Source organism: Chiloscyllium punctatum, chromosome 1 (assembly GCF_047496795.1).
Source record: "Chiloscyllium punctatum isolate Juve2018m chromosome 1, sChiPun1.3, whole genome shotgun sequence".
NCBI lineage: Eukaryota > Metazoa > Chordata > Chondrichthyes > Orectolobiformes > Hemiscylliidae > Chiloscyllium > Chiloscyllium punctatum.
Window position 1 is genome coordinate 50291275 of NC_092739.1, and position 14396 is coordinate 50305670.

Below are 14396 nucleotides of genomic sequence, written 5' to 3' on the forward strand. Positions count from 1 at the left end.
TGCAGCCCTTGTATTTTAGGTACTACCACAATACTGTCAGGATAGAAGCAACAAGATTTTGATCCAGTATCAACAAAGGAATGGCAATAGAGTTCCAGGTCAGGGTGGTGAGTGATTTGGTGAGGAAATTGCAGATGTCGGTGCTTCCATGCATTTGCTCATCTTGTTACTACAGATGGTAACGGCTGCAGCTTTGGTAAATGGTATCAGAGTAGACATAGCTAATTATTGCAATGCAGTGGAGTGAATTAACGTTTAAAGTGGTATGTGGAATGCTGATGAAGCAGGTTGCATTCTCTTAGATGGCATTGCTGTTGGGGCTGTATTCATCCAATTTGTGATGAAATCCCTTTCATTTGATATGAATGTGGGCTGTGCATGCCAGCAAACTGTGTAAATAGTAACATTCAGGGAAATGGATGATCCAATATTTGCTATATTTGATTGCCACAATCATGCCTGGAACAAGGTTAGGGCTTGTTGAATGGTTTCCAAGAAGTCAGTTAAAATATTTCAAGGGTCAAAGACATGTAGATTTAATAAATGAGTTTGAGAGAGAGAATGAGAAGTAAGTTCCAAAGCAAGAGGAGTGTTGTTTGATGTGCTGTTCAGATGGTGACTGAAGGCCATTGATTCTGTGTAGTTGGGATTCAGCAAGAAGCCCCAGGAGTTGTTTGATGCAGTTAGGACTCAGGAGAAGACCTGAGAGTCAGTAGATACAGCTAAATATTGGGACTAAGAGCTTAGCAGAACTCCTGGGAGACATAAGGTCTCACAGGAACACCATGAACAATTAATAGCTCAATGCAGCAGATAACAGAATTCCATAAGCAGTATTTGCTTAGTGCAGCTACAAACATTACAGCTCGAAGAAATCTTTTCTTTTAAAGTTGCAGATCAGCTGAGCATGAAGGGATTGAAGTCTTCCTGTTGATGAATCTCATTGAGTGACTTAATGGCCACCTGGGTTTAATCAACTCAGAGATAGTTTGTTTATTAAGAACAAATGCATTCTTTAGATAATTGGCAGAACTGATTAACAACTAAGCTACAATGCAAAACTAAATTATATCTCCTTTCATCCAAACATATAGACACATTCATACACAGCCCAGACAAGACAAAGCTTTGAAAATATATTATGGACGGGAAAATAGGGAAGAAAACAACACTCTTTTGATCAAAAGTCCAAATTAAAAGTTGACCACTCTCACTTCCTCTGGTTTCTTCTCTAGAAGATCAACTTTCTGATGGTCCCAGAATAATGGAAGACCGTCAGTTCAGGTGGAAGGTCAAGTTTTTGGACTGAATTAATAGTTCATATTCAGCATTTGTGAGGATATTGGAGATGCTGCTGAGTTCTGGAACTTTCTCTGGTTCCCAGAAAATATTTCACTGAGATATCTCTTCAAAGGATTACCTTTTACTCAGAGACAGAGATGTTTCCCTCCTGCCAACTTCCTTCCAACTCCCACATTTCAAGACAGACAGAATTTGCTATTTCCAAATTGAAGATCCTTTTCCAATTGACCTGACAGCATCCTAATCTATGGCAAATCAAAACAAAAGTCTTAGAGACTGTTGCTAGGCATCGATCAGCACAAGTCCTCTTGCCAAACTCTGTCTAGCAATTAAGGATATGAGAGCAATCTCTGAGACAGGTTTGAAAAGTTATGCTAGACACTGCATTCTAAAATTAACTGCTTTTCCAGTAAATGGCAGATAATCCACAGTTCACTTTGATATTTTGGTGCATGCATGTATGTGTATATGTGCATGTGTATGTATGTGTTTGTGCTTCTAACAGGAATCCTGCTTAGTCAGGAAGTTCTAACAGAACTTCCTGACTTCACAAAGTCTATTCACTATCTATCAAGGCACAGATCAGAGTGTGATGGAATACTCCCTATTTGCCTAGATGAATGCAGCTCCAAAGACACTCAAGAAGCTGGACATCATCCAGAACACAGGAACATACTGGAACCATCTACTTTTGCCTTAAAAATATTCAAAGATGCTGCTTCCACCATCTTTTTAGGAAGACCTTCCCAAAGACTCAGTCATCTGAAAAAAAACTCACCTAATCTCTGTGTTAAATGGGTCACCCTGATTTTTAAATGGTGATGCTTGTTCTAGATTCTCCCACAAGAGGAAACATCCTCTCCACATTACTTTGTCGAGATGCCTGAGGACCTTTTATATCAAGTTACCTGTTACTCTTCTAAATTAGAGTGGTTATGAGCCCAGCCTATCCTATGTTTCTTCAAGACGATCCTCTCATTCAGGTATTATTCTGTGAAGTTCCACCCTTCCTTCAATAGGGTGACCAAATTACACCATACTCCAAATGAGTTTTCATCAGTGACCTGTACAGCAAAAGCATAACATCTTCTTCATAATTGACTTTTCTACCTATCTTTGTGTCATCAGCAAATTTGGAAATCATATCTCCCTTCCCTTTACTTATGTCATTTATATAAATTGGAAACAGTTGAGGATTCAGCTTCGATTTCTGTGACATACCATTCATTACATCTTCCCGACATGAAAAAGATCCACTTACTTCTACTCTCTGATTCCTGTTGGTCAGCCAACCTGATATCCATGCTATATGTTACCCCCTACGCTATGAACTTTCCTTTTTTACAATAACCTTTGATGTGCCACCCTTTCAACCAAGAAATCCAAGTACAATTCACCAACAGCCACCCTTTACCATTGCACAAGTCCTCTTCAAAGAATTCCAATAGACTGGTCAATCACGATTTCCCTTCCATAAAACCATGCTAACGCTCCCTAATTACCTTGACCTTATGTAAATGTCCTGCTATAACTTTTTAAATAACAACTCCTGTGACAGATGGCTTATTTTAAGCTAAATGCGCTGTAGTTTAATATTTTCTGTCTCTCTCACTTTTTGAATAAAGATGTTAAACATGCTATCTTTCAATCTAATGGGACCGTCCCCAGATCAAGAAATTTTTGAAAAATTAAAACCAATACATTAACTATTGCAGCAGGTCTGGTAGCATCTGTGGAGAGAAATTAGAGTTAACGTTTCAGTAAAGTTACGCTTCCTCAGAAGTAAGGAAATGTCACTTGACCCGAAATGTTAACTCTGATTTCTCTCCACAGATGTTCCCAGACCCGCGAGCTTTTCCAGCAATTTTCTTTTCTCTGCTTTACAGCATCTATAATCTTTCAGTTTTTACATTCTTTACATTCTACACATTTTACTATCTCAGTAACCACTTTTTTAAAGACCCTTGAATGACCCAGATACCTGTCAACCTAAAGGTCCAACAATTTACTCAGTATCTTTTTTTGGTGATTGTGATTTTTCTGAATCCCTCTTTCCCAAAACATTTCCTGACCTACTTGTGCTTCTGTCATGTTGCTTGGATTCTCTACACTGCAGACCAATGCAAAATGCATTCAACAATTCATCTACCATTTCCTTATTCTCTACTATGAATTATCCAGTCTCACTTGCTTTGGAGGAATACTGACTTTGTTAACTCCTTTTCTAAACATATCTATAGAAATTCTTATCATGTGTTTATATTTCTGGCTAGCTTTCTCTCATATTTTAACTTTTCCTTGGTTACTGATTTTTTGGGGAATTCTTTTCTGCTTTTAATATTCTGTCCAATTTTCAGACCTGCCACCTGTCTTTGTATAACGTTGTAGCCGTACTGTAACAGCTTGGCTAAGTAAGCGGATAATTCTGAAAGAATTCTTCACTGTCAGCATATCATTAGAATTCATGGCCTTTGCTGTATCCATTGTCAATTGAATTGAATTGAATTGAATTGAACTGAACTGAATTGAATTGAACTGAATTGAATTGAACTGAACTGAATTGAACTGAACTGAATTGAACTGAACAGAATTGAATTGAATTAAGACCACCATCAGTGATGCCGGGAATCTCAGAAAAAGATGAGATAGCTTACTCACTCAGAACGTCAGGCTGAAGATGACTGCAAATACTTTTGCCTTGTGGCTTAGGTTGATTTACAGGATTCCTCAATATCGAGGATGGGAAAATTCATACAGCATTCTCCTCTGGTTAGCTGTTTAATTATCCACCATAATTCCTAAATGGCTACAGCAGGACTGTTGGAACTTTGAGTTAATCTGTTCCATGTAGGATTGCTTAACTCGGTCAATTGCATGCTGCTTCATCTGTTTGACTTGCATGTAATCCCGTGCTGTAACTGCACCGCATTGGCACCTTATTTTTATGTATGCATGGTGCTGCTCCCATGGTGTTAGTACTCTCCTTTTGAAACAGGGTTAATACTCTGATTTGATAGTAATGGCAGATTGAGAATTGTACCAGAAAATGAGGCTGAATAAAATTCTTGTGTTGCTGATGGCTGACAGCTCTTCACCTTTAGCCAGTTTTGAGCTGTTGATACTGAGTCTATCTCATTTTGTATGGTAATAGTGCCACACAACATAGAGGATGTCCCCAGTGTCAAAATGAGTTTGTCTCCACAAAGCCATGTGATAGTTAGTCCTACTGATTCCATCTGCAACAGGTGGATTGGTGAGGACATGGATTGTTCTCTCAGCCCTTGTCTAGGCCTGGTCCAGTCTAGCAGATAATTCCTGAACCAGCTTGGTCCACAGTTGCACTACATATCTTGTTGGTTATACTGAAGTCCTCTATCTGCTATACATTTTGTGTCCTTCCTCCTCTCAGTGGTTCTATCAAGTGGCATTCAATATGAATCAGTATTAACATGAAGCTAATTTGTTGGCTGAAGTAGGTCACAGCTGACAATCAAGAAGAAATTTCCTTTCTATCTGGCATCAATGTTCAGGCCTGGAGTTAATGTTAGAGAACCTGCGGTGACACTCTCCTGACTGTACACTGTGCCACCATCTCTGATGGGTCTGTTTTGCTAATGGGACAAGACAAAGGCTCAGAGATGATAATAGAGAAGTCTTGGACATTGGCTGGACAGCAAGGTACAAGTAATTTCTGTAGGGTATGACTGGATGAGTATAATTATGTCAGGATGTTGCTTGACTATTTGTGGGACAGCTCTTCCGATTTTGGCATAAATCCCAATTATTAGTCTTGAGAGCTTTGAAGAGCTACTTTGGTGGGTTGCCTTTTATACCTTCAGGATGAATTTGACAAACTGACTGACTTACTAATTCATCTCAGGGGGCAGTTAATGGTCCAGACAAAGTAGGGATGGCAGATATTCTTCCTTGAAAGAAAATAGTGAACCAGATGGGTTTTTACAACAATCCAAAAGCTTCAACATGATGAATGAGACTCACATCTTTGAGTACAGGTATTGAATTAGAATTCTCTAGCTATTAATGGGCGGCACAGTGGCATAGTGGTTAGCACTGCTGCCTCACAGTGCCAGGGATCCGGGTTCAATTCCTGTCTCAGGCAACTGTCTGTGTGGAGTTTGCACATTCTCCCCGTCTCTGCGTGGGTTCGCTCCGGTTTCCTCCCACCGTCCAAAAATGTGCAGGTTAGGTGAATTGGCCATGCTAAATTGCCTGTAGTATTAGGTGTAGGGGAATGGGTCTGGGTGGGTTGCTCTTCAGAGGGTCGGTGTGGACTTGTTTAGCTGAAGGGCCTGTTTCCACACTGATTTGAATTTATGGCTTCAGTGCACTAGTCAGGGTCACTGAACCAAAAAGCCAGCACTACCATTCTGATACTCTGAGGTTGAATCAGACTGTTCATAAACACAATAATATAACTGATCCCAAGATGAGCTCCCAACTGCACATATCCATCATGGTTATGTACTTGAGGGACTATAACCAACTAGGAACAACAAGAAGGAATTGGGCTAGATAATTGCTTTTTGTTGCAATATACAAATGGGCTGAAAAGCCTCGTCTGTGCCATAAGATTTTAATAAGATCATCTTTTCTCATTTCTATAACATGACCTAAATCCATCCTATATCAAGTCATCCAATGCTTAAACCCACACCCATACCTCCATTTGTGGCTTCAAGCCATTCTTCAAAGTTATACTTTCTGTAAACTTGAGGTCATCCAAAACTTCACATGCTAACTTGCACCAAGTAGCATTCAAACATCATCTGGGTCTTTGTGACCTACACTGGGTTTGGTTTTGGAATGCCTCACTTTAAAAATGGTCATCACTTGTTTTCTAATCCCTGCACGGTCTTGTTTCTTTCATTCAAGAAATTTGTCATTTAATTCTGATCTTTTGATGTTAGCAATTTTAAACACTCCTGCATTAATTGTCTGCTTTCTGTAGCCAAGTCCTAAACTCTGGAAATCTCTTCCTAAATCTTTATACCCTCCTACCTTCTTTTCTCCTAAAAAAAGTGCTCTTTAAAATCTATACTTTGGTAAAGCCTGATCAAATGCCCTAATATCTCTCATGTGGCTTGGTGTCTTATTATGCATTACAACTCTCTGTGAAGCAACTTGGGCCTTTTTATATTGCATTTAAGGTAATTTGATATAAATACAGTTGTCTTCTCTGTTTTTCTAAAGATGCTGCCACGAATTATAACACCCGACTATCCTGGCTTATAAGAGCTATTCCATTATGGAGAGGGGGATATAATTTGGGAACTTTTGTGTGTATTTCTCAGCTACATGCTGAGTGAATATATTTTAAAATAAAAAACATTTTCTCTGTCTTTGTCCCTACTGTATATCTGGGGATTTACCTGTTCTGGAGCAGTGGAAGACGACATCTAGGATGTCATGTGGAGCCGTTGTGTTGAACTGTGCGAAGAGGACGCTGACATTTCAGGAGGAGCCACCACGGGGGAGACGTTGTCCTGAAGGACGTGGATGAAGCCCTGCTGGAGCTGCTGCCAGAGGAGGGAGGATACCGTGGGTCTCGATTACATTGTTGGAGCCGCTTATTAAAAAAATAATTTTAGTTTTTTTTCAGTTTTTAATGTTTGCCTGTGCGTCTTTTCTTTTTAATTGCTCTGCGGTGTCTTGTTACAATCTGTTAAAATTGGGATTTAGTGAAGGTCGTAAATGCATGAGATGCGGCTGCTTTCGGGATAGTATTTGAATGCTAATTTCTGGATTCAGATATCATTGTGGAACATGAAGATATTGAGGAGCAGGCTTAGAGGAGTTCCATCATTTTTAATTTTTAAGAATTTTGCAGTTCAGCCCTTTTTTTAAACTGTGCTAAATCAATACGGAGCACATTGTCTTATTTGGGAGCTAGAATTTGAGATTGGTGAGTCACCTATCTGAAATTATTGAAGAAATAAAAGCAGACCCGTGGAAGAAAACAAGTCAGCATTATTCTTGTATTATCACATGCTACCACTGTTCACAACTGTGGTTTTGTACATGGTTTATTTTTACAAAGTTTTTTTTAAGAGAAGAAAGGATTACAGAATTTACAAAGTTACCAAGCCACTTTTGCTGTTACAAAGTTAGTTTTGTTTTCCATTCAGTTTTATGAACTTGGGAATAATTTATTTCATATAAAGCACAGGTGCTGATGGAACAAAGCAATATACCAGGCAGACACTATTGGAGAAGACTGAATTAGAAGACTTGAGTTGAAAGAGACCTGGGCAGAGCTGGATGAAAATGTGACAGGTTGTAATTACATTTGAATTATTTTCTGCTTCTACGCACATAAAGATTACTGAGAAAGGCAGGCACAACAAAGAGGTTTAATACAATCCTATTAACAATGTATTTTGTTGAAGAAACTAATGGATAAATTAACACAGAATGTACACAGTAGTGAAAGGAGATGCTTACAGGTACCTGACTGGAGAGACTGAAGTTCCCTGCAGGGCTCTTTTTCTTGCTGTTTGTACTGTTGGTATTTCCTACACTGCTGTTTGAGGTGCTGCTTGCTGAATTCTTCCTCTTTCTTCGTTTGTTCGTCTGTTGTCTGGTAGGTTCCGCTGCACAAAATAAAACAAAAAAAAGGGCAAGAAGAATCAGAATCAGAGTTTTGGTATGATACTAATGTTCCAGGGCTCCAAACAGATTATATTTTGTCTTTTCCTAACTGACTGAATATGAGGAGCTGCTATGTCAAGTGCAACATGTTGCAGGTACATATTGCGTAAAGCTTTAGAATTCTGTCCAGTCAAACTAAAACACATGGGTTCTATCTCCTTACATTGTCTCAAAAATGAATACCCTTTATTGGGTTCACTAACTTAAAAAATATGTAATTAACTTAAGCTGGACAGTTTTTAAAAGTTTCCATCATTTGAAACCACCAAAGCCAGAAGAGACAGTTGAAGATTATCATTCTTTCAATTCCTGGATGTTTGTTGGGAGTGGTTGGCCATTTCAGTTTCGGTATTTGTCAACCAAATATTCAGTATTGAACTGATACATGTTGATTTCACAACATTACTGGATAAAGAAAGGGGTCCAAAAAGACAACAATGCTGATTTCCTGATGTCAGTTTCATGACTCTCTGATAGTTTCTGGACTTGAAATATCAGATCTTCAAAACATGAAGGCCAAAATTAAACCAAAAGTGTTTCCTACTTTGCATTAATATTTTTAAAATGCTCCTTTTGGAGGGATATGTAGTTTGTATTGATGGTATTTTCCTGGCCAAAATAATTTCTTATCTTTAATACCAGTTTCTGGTATTATTCTATTTTATTCTATCAATTAAATGGTACGGATATCTATAATTGAACAAACTTCCTTTGTTGGTATCTTCTAGGTTTAATTGAAGTATAGGAAAAACATTCAATGAGGAAGGTCATTCAGCTTGTTTTTCATTCTTTTGTATAACTTAATGATTTATATCATGTGGACTTGGCCAGTCTAGTTAATGTCCTTTTAAGAAGGCAGAAATCAATCTGTTATTTTCATAAACATCTTGCTCTATTTTCTTGGAATTGCTTTTCAAAAAAAAAGTATTAAGTACTTTTGTTGGACATTCTGCATTTCTGCTACACTGAGAAAGAAAACATTCAAACGTTTAGCCTTGCAAAACATCACACTTGTCCTCCAGTTTTAGGTTACATCTCTACTTCTATATTGTTCATGCTTCTTGATAGTAATCCACTCAAAACAAATTTGTTTTTGTGACTTTTTTTCCTTATAGCAAAACCCTAACTATCTGAATTATTCTTGCTCCTCTTCTTTAAGCTCTATTTCAACCAACTAGGTAAATAGAGATATTTGGCTTTGCCCATTCCTAACGACAATGCTACTCCTCATTAAGCCAGCAGGAGGTGACCTGTGGTGAGGCAGATAAAATGCCACTTTTAACTTGAGTGAGATGTTCAGCTTCTATAAGGCATTTCACCTGAAGTCATGGATGAAAGGTTGCAAGATGCATGTGCCTGCCAAAGTAAAGCCTTGTGCATGGAACCACACAAATATTAAGTGAGCACCGTCAGACCAAGTCCAACTAAGGGAGATTTCCTCTGTTAGCTGTACAATAATAATGGTGCAAACATAGATAAAGATTTCCTCTAATCATTATTTTTAGCAAGATTCTAAAAACATTATTTTACAAAGCTTTTCAATTTCACTAGAAGTGGAAACATAAACAATGTTCTCTCTATTTACGACGTTACCAGCACATTGTGACAAAACATAATTTTCCTCTATATATAGGTTATAATGGATCAACTACCAGTCATGTGTAGATTAATTGATATGAAACAGGTCTTTACAATGCTCTGTTCCAAATCACGGGATCTAGATGTTGTCATTAGGATTGTGAAACCATCTGAACCTCACAAGATTGGAAAGCCTCATTATTCCCTCCCCATCTTTGTTATTTTATATAATATATACTTTGAATGACTTAAAAAGTAATTAAACTTTGTTTTCTTACCGTTATGCGCTGGGCGCGCTGAGCGAGGTTGTGGGGTTGAGGCGGTGTGACGTAGGAGAAAGGGTATAACAGCTGATTGTGAGGTTCGACCTGAAGGATTACAGCATCACGGGACAGGTATTTTACTCTTACATGGTTGTTACTTTCAGCGGTTTTACTGGTTCATATACGATATAGTATATATTATATAGTTTTAAAAAATTTTGAGAGTATGAATTTCATTTATTTTTCTCCTCAGTCTCCCGGTTCCTCTAAGCCACTTACCTCTGTGGCCAAAAGGGCAGGCAAGTAATCTGTTTGAAGCCTCAGCCAGTGCCACTATGAGCCTGACACCTGTAAGAGCACAAAATATCTTGGGTCCAAATCCCTCCAATTTTACCTCCCCTTCTATGGGGAGGCATCTGACCTTTGCTCAGCGCCTTCCCAAGGCAGCACGGCTGAGATTGGAAACTGAGCAGCATTGGAGAATACACCTTTCAATGTACCACCATTGTGTGCTGATGCTCCAACGTGCTCAGACACTGTGCCATGTGTATGGTATTATAGAGTTCTCAAAGCACTACATCATCTTCACACTCGAAAGTATAAGATGAAAATATAGTGAGAGCATTTGACAAACTAATTACCTTCAGTATTATAGATTTATTCCACAGTAATGTGAATTATGTAAAGAGTGCAACAATGGCAAATCTTTGAACAGTCTGAAGGCAACATATTTCTAGAATCAATCAGTAACATCCCTGTACTACAGACTAGACACTGCATTGCTAAAGAGTTACAGAAACAGACTTCTCTTCTTTGGCATTTGCCAAATGCACAAAAACCCTGAAACTTCAAGAATGCTTTTGGGTTAGCCATGTTGCTTGATTGCAGAATTGATTCGAGAAGTAAGCCTGATGTTCCTAGTATTTTGGTCACTGATTTTATTAATTAATATACTAGACTCTGTGACCAATTTTCTGATTCATGGTATTGAGCAAGACAGTGTACTAGGAATGGGAAGTATGCAAATTTGTAAGCGAATGAATATTTCAAGCTTCTTGGTTCTATCTTGAGAAGGTTATAGACCTGAGATGTTAATTCTTTTTCTCTCTTCACAGATGCTGTCAGATCTGATGAGTTTTTTCAGCAAGCTGTTTTGAATTCTTAATTTCATCTTTAGTCAGTAATTTTTTTTAGCATGAAGGAAGTCCTCTATATTCCTCTATTCACAACACAAGATTCATATTTTAAACTATTAGTCAGCATATTCTGCTTGCCACAAGTAGTTTGGGGAAAAAAAAACTGCAGTGCTCAACAACTTATAGGTTTACCTCACCCAATCATACAGACACAAAAGGTTAACTTAGTGAAGCATGCCTACAGGCCTAAGAGGAGTTACAATTGTGCTGGTGAGTAGACAGACCCACACCAATGTGCACTGCATTGGCTTGTAGGGCATTATTCCAAGACTCACTATTACTGCAGCACCAGAACACTAAGGTAAGTGGGCCAATTTTAGTTTTGACAATCATAAACTAAATATTTCTGCAGTTTGCCAACTTGATTTAGTAACCACAATAAAGCTGCCACCAAAACTCATAGCAATCTCACAGCAAATTTGATACCAAATGCAAAATATTTAACAGAAATTTAAAATATCTTTTAAAGTTGTAAGCTTCAGTACCACAAAACAAAAAGCAGCTAAATGTCAAAGTAATCATATCATCTACTAAATACATGAGTCAGCAAAAGTCTATATTTCCTGGAAAGAATTGTATGTTTACCTTTATGTGCATGATTTCAAATAAACCTCAGTCTGATTTACTACTACCTAATTTCCAGTTAATTATCACCTCTGAATATTTGTGCAACAGTTCTTAGTTTGTGTGCCAAGTATTTATCTACCTCCCTTAGTTAATATTATTTTATATATCTAATTAGATTGATACATAAAATCACAATTCAGATATTCAATTTTAAAAGATCTGCTAATTGGATTGGTTGGCTTTACGAAATTTTCAGAGTTGCACAGTGAAATTATATTTTGGGCACTCCTTGGACCCAATTTGTCTAAAACAAAATCAATCTACAGAGACAGAGCTAGGAGTTGGATGTTTCAGTACTAAACCTAGGAAAACCACTAATGGCAGTGATCGAACATCTGTAGAAGATGCAGAAAAACAATATACAACGAATTAAAGGTTACAAATGTTGGAAATTGATTTCTCAGAATATCTTGTTTTATGCTGCAAAATAACTTTTAGCAGATACTTCTTTGAAAATATATTTCTTGGAACTATTCTGGTGCCTATATTACAACCAATAGGGAATGGGTAACTTAAAAGCACTTGCAATTTCTGTGTTCAGGAAACTCTGAAGTGGCTCAGACCAGCCTTCCTCTGTTGTTCAGAATGGAAACTCTTGAATGTCCATCAACATTCTTTTGTTATTCAATCAAAATTGTATATTTTTTTCTTAACTGAGTATGTAGAGTTACAAATTAATCAATTTTAATAGAATTATGCAGGATACTTTCTATTTGCATGACTTCTATTTAAAGATAATGCAAATTAAGCAAATTTAAATTAGCAACAGCCTGTATTTGTTGTCACCATAGAAGCCTTATACTGAAAAAAACAGTAATTGGGAATCGCCATGTGAGTGAAGCAATATCTGGTAACATCTAGTTTCTCTATAAAATGGGAGAATAAACTTTCCTTCAATTTAAAAAACAAGCAAATGTTGTGAAGACACTTTGTAGACTATTGAAAAAAGTACATTCTGAGCATTAAAAGGCAGACTTGAATTTTTATAGCTGCTTTCCCAACCTCAATGTATCACAGAGCACTTCAGAGTCGTGAAGTACTCTATGAATTGTGGTCACTTTTGCAATATAGGTAACATAGCACTCAATAAGGACACACCAAGCTCCCTCAGACAGCAGTGTCATAGGTTGGATAATCTGTTTTTATATGTTAATTGAAGGATAGAAATTGGCTAGACATGGGGGATAGTTCTCCTCTTTCTCAAGATAGCTCTTTCTCAAAATATTGCCATGGAAACTTCCACGACTGCTTCCAAAATTGAGGTTTTACTTGAGCAGATGTGAAGAAACACATCTTGTGGCACAGTGGTAGTGCTCCTACCTCTGGGTCAGAAAGTCCAGGTTCAAGTACTACCTGAGAATGTGATAGCCATGGAAATATGTTGTGACATGTTAAAGTAAGTTGATTAACAAGACAAATAAATACTGTAATTGGGGTGGTAGTTGAATTAGCAGATGCATGAGTGCAATGTTTTACTGTGTAAATAAATGGTAGCTGTGTAAAGATTGGCTTCTACTACTGATTTTCTTCAGCCTATTTTTATTGAATGCAACAACCTGCACGACAGATTATGTGGCATGGAGACACAACAGTCCATCAACTAACAACTCTGGGTTCCTGGAAGGATAGTTGTTCTTTCAAGGTCAGTAACTTTGATACTGTGTTATCTGTGAGGAACTGAAAGAATGTATAATTGGAGCACTATCTAACTTCATTAAGACTATTCTCTTTTAGTGAGTTGAGCATACAATTCACTTATGTATACTGTCAACCTACCTGGAGGTGCCACCATTCGCTGCCATTTTTGGAATAAGCAGGTTTTCAAACAGTCTCTTGGGCTGATATTATATGTTTTATGTCTGGACATCAGTTCTTGCATTGGCTCCAATATAACACACAACTGGAAAATGAGCACAAATTATGCTGTTACACTTCCTCATGAGTTATGTTAAAAATAAGAAAAAGTAAACACATATTTAAGTTGATACAATCTGGTTGCTCTGATTATGACCTTAACTCCACGTTCCTGCTTGCCTCCATTAGCTTCAACTCTCTTAGAGATCAAAAATGTCTAACTCAGCTTATTGACTACATTCAATGAGCAGTTGAGATGAAGACATTGATTATATTCAAGCTCTAGTCAGACAGATCTTTGGTCTGAAAGGAAAATGTGCCACTTTTTAAGAAGGGTGGTAAGGACAAGCCAGGGAACTATAGACCAGTAAGCCTGACGTCGGTGGTGGGCAAGTTGTTGGAGGGAATCCTGAGGGACAGGATGTGCATGTATTTGGAAAGGCAAGGACTGATTAGGGATAGTCAACATGGCTTTGTGCGTGGGAAATCATGGCTCACAAACTTGACTGATTTTTTTGAAGAAGTAACAAAGAGAATTGATGAGGGCAGAGCAGTAGATGTGATCTATATGGACTTCAGTAAGGCGTTCAACAAGGTTCCCCATGGGAGACTGATTAACAAGGTTAGATCTCATGGAATACAGGGAGAACTAGCCATTTGGATACAGAACTGGCTCAAAGGTAGAAGACAGGGTGGTGGTGGAGGGTTGTTTTTCAGACTGGAGGCCTGTGACCAGTGGAGTGCCACAACGATCGGTGCTGGGTCCTCTATTTTTTGTCATTTACATAAATGATTTAGATGCGAGCATAAGAGGTACAGTTAGTAAGTTTGCAGATGACACCAAAATTGGAGGTGTAGTGGACAGCGAAGAACGTTACCTCAGATTACAACAGGATCTTGACCAGAT

The 14396-nt window shown here is 38.0% G+C and overlaps 1 protein-coding gene across 10 annotated transcripts in view; it reads right to left on the minus strand.

The window, feature by feature from the left end:
* The window catches only part of LOC140463633 (LIM domain-binding protein 2), a 298470-nt gene that overhangs the window by 28278 nt on the left and 255796 nt on the right, over nucleotides 1-14396 (minus strand). For 2 of the 10 annotated variants that reach the window (XM_072558320.1, XM_072557954.1), the window contains 3 exons: nucleotides 13412-13535; nucleotides 9828-9917; nucleotides 7765-7913 (listed from right to left, as the gene is read on the minus strand). In XM_072558320.1, the coding sequence (XP_072414421.1) occupies nucleotides 7765-7913; nucleotides 9828-9917; nucleotides 13412-13535 (363 nt within the window). Of the gene's footprint in view, nucleotides 1-6712; nucleotides 6890-7764; nucleotides 7914-9827; nucleotides 9918-13411; nucleotides 13536-14396 lie in introns of those variants that run through there. The other 8 variants (XM_072558233.1, XM_072558577.1, XM_072558399.1 and 5 more) reach the window with 7 other exon arrangements.